The sequence below is a fragment of the Myotis davidii genome, unplaced genomic scaffold (genome assembly GCF_000327345.1).
Source record: "Myotis davidii unplaced genomic scaffold, ASM32734v1 scaffold656, whole genome shotgun sequence".
In the NCBI taxonomy this organism is placed as follows: domain Eukaryota; kingdom Metazoa; phylum Chordata; class Mammalia; order Chiroptera; family Vespertilionidae; genus Myotis; species Myotis davidii.
In genome coordinates, this window is record NW_006287544.1 from 1702881 (window position 1) to 1711320 (window position 8440).

At 39.1% G+C, this 8440-nt stretch overlaps 1 protein-coding gene across 1 annotated transcript in view; it reads left to right on the forward strand.

Annotated features, from left to right (window-relative positions):
* EPYC (epiphycan) overlaps positions 1 to 8440 on the forward strand; it is a 57349-nt gene that overhangs the window by 25591 nt on the left and 23318 nt on the right. Inside the window, exon 3 of the mRNA XM_006759354.2 lies at positions 3519 to 3690. Coding sequence (XP_006759417.1) covers positions 3519 to 3690 — 172 coding nt within the window. The remainder of the gene's footprint in view (positions 1 to 3518; positions 3691 to 8440) is intronic.

The following is an 8440-nucleotide window of genomic DNA, read 5'->3' on the forward strand; positions in this document are numbered from 1 at the left end:
TCAGGGTAAAATAGGAGGTATAAAAATGAATGGAGGAAATCTAAGAAAAAAATGGATACTTATATCCGAGGCTCAGTTATAAATGTTTGCATTCGTGTGTTACCGATTGTAGCTTGAGAAAAAAAAAAAGGCAGGGATGTATTCTGGCCATGTGTGTTTGTTTATTCCCAAATTTAAGGTTCTGCAGCATCAGCATAAAAGTCTGCCGCAGGGAGAGCTTTTTGTATCAATGCCTCATTTCTTTGCCTCACAACTGCATGTCACCTTATGAAAACTGGTGAGCGAGGAAACAGAGACAGAAGGGCTGAATCCCTTCTATGCAGCAGTGACAATAATGCTCTCCGGGCACAGTGCTTTGCGGTTACAGTTCTGCTATTGTGCTGACCCAAAAAGGCATTCCTTTTCTTTGCTCTTAAAAAGTTGTTCAACATTCCCACTTTAATAGCAAGTAAGCATGAACAGAACAGTCTCTGATAAACACAAAAGCTGTTTTGCCTCATGATAGTGGATGACAAGTGAGATCTTTACAGCTTCACATCAAATCAGTGGAAAAACAATTATCCATTAAAAATACGTGCAAACGTTTTTCCTATAAAGCCAAGGATTCAAGGCAACGAGTCTGGAATGTGTTTTTCCCCTTAGGCTGCCTCCATTCCATGAAACATCTGTCTCAATTTCCTCTCTTCCTGGAGCCTCCTTTGGTCTCTCTGCATACCCATTCCTTCCTCGTCTGCCGCATTCCGACCCTGCAGATGGAGCCCGTATGTCTCTCTGCTTAAAGAAATGTACCCAACCTTCTCAGTGGAGATTTATGGCCATTATATCCTCATGGATGGCTTTCTAATGCACCAAGTGCAGTAGAATTTGCTTTTGGTTTGATTTCATGCTCTAAATATATTAAAGTAAGCATGAATGCAGCCATTGATTGATCTCAGCAAGATCTCTAGGATTAAGCATAGAGCTATGGATTAGATATATTCTGGACATGTAAACTTTTTATATTGTATTCAGTAAGTACTTGGTTGTATGTTATGCCTTGAGGTATAATGATATATGACATAACTGAGAGGGTACCATCTAGTAAGCTTGGAGAGGCAGAGAAAGAGTGGAGCCACTGTAGCCCAGTTTAGGGCAGGCTGAAAGGAAGACTCTGCAGAAGCCCTGAGGGAGACATGCTTCAGAAATGTGCACTGACAAAAGAAAGTTTAGGTGATTATTTTTTTAAAACTAATTTTCTTTTGTGAAGCAATATATTCAAATTTATCAAAAATAACATTAAATAAGTGTATCTTTAAAATGTTATTGTTGCCCTGGCCTGTGTTTCTGAGTGGTTGGAGCATGGACCCGCAAACTGAGGGGTCATGGGTTTGATTCCCAGACAAGGGAACATACTGGGTTGCTGCTTCAATACCCAGCCCTGGCCGAGGTAATTGCTTACCTTCCTCTCTCTCTCTCTCTCTCTCTCTCGCTCTCTCTCTCTCTCTCTCTCTTCTTTCTTTTTCTATAACTATCTCTCTCTCTCTCTCCCTCTCTCTCTCTCTCTCTCTCTATTTCTCTAAAAAAGAAAAAAGAAAAGCAATGGAAATAATATTCTCGGGTGAGGACTAACCAAAATAAGAATAAAAATAAAAGAAACTGTTAATTATTATCTAAAATATTCATAAAGTATCTGCCCTACTTATGTCCGCATTTTACACAGGGAAGTATTAGCTTGCATATCATTTTGACATTAAATAAATTAGAAAGTAATTTGTGTGGTTTTTTTGTTTTTGTTTGTTTTTACTTGTTTAATGAAAGCAAATAAAGAAGGCTGGAAAGGATCAAGAGGCCATGTCAGCCTGCTAAAGAAAAAATCCGGGTTTTCCTGGGGATGCCATGGGGAAACTAGGCCCCTGTGGGTGAAGCTGGCACGTTGCCAAACAATTGCTTTGAACAAAATTCCTGCCCAAGGTCACAAGGTCATCAGGAAGGTAGACATTTATTAATACAAATGACATTGAGACAAGGAAGGTGAGTTGAGAGTAAGGGGTTATTCTAAATGCAAACAGTGGTCTTAGATGCAATAACATTGCTTATAATATGCATGTAAGAAGAGAAAAGCAAGTTTAAGCTAAACTACAATCCCTGAAAAATCATTTGAGTGTTTTTTATTATTTTTTTTAAATATAGCTTATTGATATTTTTACAGGGAGGAAGGGAGAGGGATAGAGAGTTAGAAACATCAATGAGAGAGAAACATCAATCAGCTGCCTTCTGCACACTCCCCTCTGGGTATGTGCCCTCAACTAAGGTACATGCCCTTGACCAGAATCAAACCTGGGACCCTTGAGTCTGCAGGCCGACGCTCTATCCACTGAGCAAAACCTGTTGCAGTGGTTCTCAACCTTCTGGCCTTTTAAATACAGCTCCTCATGTTGTGACCCAACCATAAAATTATTTTTGTTGCTACTTCATAACTGTAATGTTGCTACTATTATGAATCGTAATGTAAATATTTGATATGCAGGATGGTCCTAGGCGACCCCTGTGAAAGGGTCGTTCAACCACCAAAGGGGTCAGGACCCACAGGTTGAGAACTGCTGGGTTAGGGCTATTTGAGTGTTTTTTAAATGCCTTCTATTGCCAAAACTCTCAAAAAGGTCAATTTTGCCAAAACCGGTTTGGCTCAGTGGATAGAGCGTCGGCCTGCGGACTGAAAGGTCCCGGGTTCGATTCAGTCAGGGGCATGTACCTGGGTTTGCGGGCACATCCCCAGTAGGAGATGTGCAGGAGGCAGCTGATCGATGTTCCTCTCTCATCGATGTTTCTAACTCTCTATCTCTCTTCCTTCCTCTCTGTAAAAAATCAATAAAATATATTTTTTAAAAAAAGGTCAATTTTGACATTCCCAAATATCATTGACAATGCTTGTTATTCAAAGTAATATTGAAAATATATAAGAAATGGCATATCATCATCAAATCATATAGTCTACACATATTGTACTTTAGTAGGAATAATACTTTTCAGTAAAATACAATTGGAAGATTTGTAAGTTGTTGTAAAGAAACAGAATATTTGAATCCAGGGACCAAGGATTAAAAGAACTGAAATATACATGACAATTGTTTCTTGGTTATTATCCTCAAGGGGAACAGAATTAGGGTGGCAGGGTGAAGGGGACTGTACACACTTCTGGGTGAATCTGAATTTTGCACAATGATGCATTCTTGCAATGCTGTATTTAGTAAACAATAAATTTAGGTTTTTTAAACTTATGGAATTAAAAAATATATAAAAATGTTTAAAAGTGCAAGAACCATCCCCCCAAAAAGACATTGGGAACTATGACTAAGATATAAGAAGCAAAACTAATTAAAAACAATAGCAGTAACCTGAACCACATGTGCTCTCCCAGGCAAGCAGGCCAGTCAGTGTTGAACTTCAGAACATGAGTGCCCTCTTGTGGCAAACATGAATATCTGAAGTTTACTGCCTCAGAGTAATTGAGATAGTGATCAAATTCTGTTCTTTTTCAGATTGAAATAGCAACAATGATGCCTTCAGGGAACAGAGAGCTCCTCACCCCGCCACCACAGCCGGAGGAGGCTGAAGAGGAAGAGGAGGAGGAGTCCACCCCCAGGCTGATTGACGGGTTTTCCCCACAAGAACCTGAATTCACCAGGGTTCTGGGTCCACACACCAGTGAAGGTCAGGTCCATTTGGTCATCCTTCTAAGTTGCCAAGCTCCACGTCCACAGGGGACCCACATCACCCAAGGAGAAAGTTCTGCAATAGGCTAGGTTTGAAACAGGAGATGCACATGTATTTTGTATTCAAAGATAAAGTAGTTTGAATAATTTAGCTCAGGCATGATGAAAATTTTCAAATAACCAATGAAAATATTTGTCAAACATCATTACTCAAAACCTTTGTGGCGGATGGAATGCATTTTCAGAGCAAAGGATACCCTCTTAGCAAGATCAGAATCTATGTCTGAGAGGTCAGGCCACGGCAGTTCAAGGTGATAAGGTTTTTTATGATAAATGAAATGATGATAGTCATAGCAATATTTACATTGGTTGAGCACAAAATATCTGTGGGCCATAATGCTCAACACTTCACCTTATCTCATTTGTGTATTACAAACTCCCTGTGAATGTGTCAGCATTAATCTTTTCATTATTACTGAGGCAACTAGCTTTAAAAGGGTAGGAACTTGCCAGAGATCACCTAGCCATTAGTTTCATATGCTGGGTGAAACTAGTCTGTTCTGATTTTTATCTGTATAGTTCTTCTCCTAGGAAGTAGCAGAGAGAGGGAACTAGAGGAAAGTGGTCCATTACACTGAATTCCATCTTGTTTGGTTCAAAGGTGATCTAAACCAGAGCATTTTGTTAACAAAAAGGAATGCCTGGTGCTACATGTGATTCTATAATTTGTCTATATTTGTTGTTAGAATTTATCAGTGTCATTCTTGGGGTTATCAAGTGGACTCACTCCGAAATACTTACACACACACACACACACACACACACACACACACACGTTTATTAGAGAGAGAGAGAGGGAGAGAGAGAGAGAAGAGAATGGCATAAGGGGAGGGGTATAGAAAAATGAGTAGCATTTCCACTACAAAGGTTTAATTACTATTGAGTATCTTTGTACTCTAAGCTCTAAAGATACAAAACTTACCTTATAATGACTACTTTTTCACAGATACTTCTTTCTAGAACAGGGAGACAGACATGGAAACAAATTTAGAGGCTATAAGGCGTTACTGGTGATGTGAGAAAAGTCTGTAAAGAATATACTAAGCAAGCAAAGAGAGAAGAGAGGATTCAGATCAGCTTTGCAGCTGTCTGGATACACTATAATCTTGAGCAAAGCGTTCAATGTTTGGTGGTTTTTTGGCTCAATTTTCTCATCTAGAAAGTGGGATAATAAATACTAAATCTCACTCATAGAGTTTTGTAAGGATTTAATGAATGAATGAATTTAGTACCTGGCCCATAGTAAACATAGTAAATGTTAATTCTCATTATTTTATTTTTGATAAAAGATTCTTTTGTTCACTTTCAACACATTTTTCAGGGTACAATAAAGTATCATTAACTACAGGCAGATATCTGGAACTTACTCACTTTGCATAACCGAAACTTTATGCCTGTTGAACAACAAATATCCGTCCCCCATCTCCGCGCCCCTGTCACCACCAATCTACCCTCTGATTCTCTGAGTTTTTAACTAAAAGTTGTCTTTGTGACATGCTGCCTGGATGCCAGCCACTAAAGTGTTCTGTGTGCATTGACTCTTTGAAGAGTCACCACAATGCCATGCAGTAAGTATTGATATTTCTGCTTTATAAGTGGGAGAACTAACATTCCAACATGCTATTAAAGTCCAACGTATGCAGGAGGTACATACTGGTGCTGGGATGCAGACAGAGCTCACCAAACTCTAAGCCTTTAAGAAATACCTCATATTCTTTTCACATAGTTAGCTCTCTACAATCAGAACCAGAGAATGCACACACAATTACAAGGAAATGTGGGTACCCAGCACAAAGCCCTCAGAGCAGGGAATTTAAATAGCCCTAGAATATTACTTACTTTAAAGTAATTTCAGATTTTTCAAACGTTGATGGATCTGGCATCATTAGCTATAGTTAGGTATTTTAGCTGAGCCAGGAACAGTACAAAAGCACAATGCCCAATTTTTTAGTCAAAATTATGGCTCCATAGTGTCAGCTTTGAGATAATATTAAAAACAATCTATCACTTTTCAAAAAAAAATGTTGTCTCTAAAGTAATTGCAGTGTAATTTCAAGAGAAAAAGCATCACCAAAAATTCTAAATTTAAAATTAAATTCATATATTATAAATTCATCAAAGTTAAATAGTTTGGAAACATGCATAACATTAAATATGAAAATATCATATTTTAATTATTAATACAAATTTCTAAAAATAATATTCTGAAACCATATAAAGTAGGCTTGAGTTATAAACGGAAAAAAGTAGAATTAAATTATTAACTGGTGTGAATATATAATAACTCTGAAAATTTATTGCTAGATTAGCATGATAATGAATCTATAGAAGAATAAAATTCCTTTAAAAAATATAATAACTGACAAATATTAATTCATATTGATTGGAGAAATCAGTGAGTATTTAATATTTTGCAGCTCCCTCTTGAATATTTTCTTTAGATTTCCATTCATAACATAGTTTTATTTCTAAAGTTCTTATTATAAATTACTAGAGGCCCGATGCACAAAAATTCATGCACTCGGCAAGCTCCCTCAGCCCAGGCTTCAGCCTCTCACAGTCCGGGACCCCTCGGAGGTTGTCCAACTGAGGCTTAGGCCCATGGGGAGTGGGTCTTGTCCATCAGTCAAACACCCTCAGCGCTGCTGAGGAGGCAGGAGAGGCTCCCACTACTGCTGTGCAGCTGTCAGCCTGGCTTGTGGTTGAGCAGATCTCCCCCTGTGGGAGCACACTGACTACCAGGAGGCAGCTCCTGCATTGAGCATCTTCCCCCTGGTGGTCAGTGAGCATCATAGCAACCAGTCATTCCTGGTTGCCCTTAGGGTCCATTTGCATATTACCCTTTTATTATATATGAGAGGCCCAGTGCATGAAAATTCATGCACTGAAGGGGGGTCCCTCAGCCTGGCCTGCCCTCTCTCACAGTCTGGGAGCCCTCAGGAATAGGAGGCAACCCAGTGATCAGGGGAAGGTGATGCCCAATCACACATCTGCTGCTGCCACTGCCAGCAGCACAAGCCTCGGCCTGCCCTGATTACCTGAGCCTCGGGCCGGCCCTGGGTGGCTGAGGGGCTGAGGGGACTGGGCGCCACCATCTTGTGGCTGTGGGTGCCACCATCTTTGAGGGAGGGGCAGTAAAATAGCATATTCCCTCCTTATTGGCTGTGGGTGCTGCCATCTTTGCGATGGCATGAGGGTCAATTAGCATATTCCCTCTATTAGATAGGAGGATTTTTCTATTTAATGATAGCAATACTACCTTAGTAAGTGCCTTACTAATTCTTTTCTGTGAGGGGAGTTGCAATGCTTAGAATGTTTTATACAAATTTCTATAATTAAGCTAAATAGGAAAAAACAATTAATATTTACCAAATAATTGATAACACCACTCAAATCACACACATGTAAAATGCAGGAAGGTCTTAAAAAGTTTACAGGTTGAAAATTATGGGGTCGGAGGGGGAATGCATGTAACAGCTCACTGTTGAGTATGGCATCAATAAAGTATGTAAGTTCTTTGAGTGAATGTTGTCCCAACTCTTCTGCAATCCAGTGCTCCCTAGAAATTCAGAATCAGAGGTAGCCAGAAGAAAAGTCAACAGTTGAGATAGTCACATAACTTATGGTATAATTTCCTTCATCTCATTGACTGTGTTGAGATTAAACAGCCAAAGTGTTTTTCTTTAGCCTCTGCTGATATTCTAAAATTTATAAAGAATATGAGAAACTTATTGTTGCTTGAACAAAAATTCAAAAAGGGCTAATCAGGAAGTATATTTGTACGAAAAGTATAGGGAATGATTAATTATATATCTTAGTTGCATTACTAGTTCTTGATCTTTGAACTAAGGCAACAAGGTGTCTTTGTGAGTGAGGGGTTTCCAAATAGGGGACTCTCAGTGCTAAAACCAGGAAAGTTTCAGCTAAATCGGATGAATTGATCACTGAGCAATCTCAAGGAAGTTCTTCCATCACATTCTTCTTCTGTAATTATCATGGCTGATTTCACTTTCTTCATTCATCTCACCTCTCACAACCCTTCCTCTCCTCCCTTTACTCCTCAAACTCTTTAGGAAGCTTAGTTTTCTACTTCACAAAGAAAATGCAATCTTCCACTCAGCAGCTCTTTGGTCTTTCTGTTTTCAGACATATAATTACCTACAACTACATCTCTCCTATTGCCACAGAGGAACCGTGTCCTCGGCATGTGGCTTTGCATTCTTCCACTGGGCCTACTGCCCTCTCAGGAACCTTATTTAACCTCTGCTCCTTTGGATTCTTGCAAACCTTCTAGCTTAGTCAATATCCCTCATTATCACAACACAAATAATCTTTTTAAAAAAGTAATCAACTTTTTTTCTTTCTTTTTCACAAATATCTCAATAACATTGTCTACTCGTATATTTGCTGTAACTATTTCCTCACATTCAACTTTCTCCTTAGTTGACTGTAATCTGGCTCCCAGCCTCATCCGCAGCCCTTGCTGAAGTCTCCTATAACCATCACAACTAACCCAAGAGACATGTTCAACCCAAGAGATATTTGAATTTGCTTGGCATCTTAGCAGCCGTGATTGTTTTCCATTTCCTTTTCCTTCTGAGTGTGTGTGTGTGTGTGTGTGTGTGTGTGTGTGTGTGTGTGTGTGATAGATGGAGAAAAATAGATTAGTAAATAGATATATAATTCAG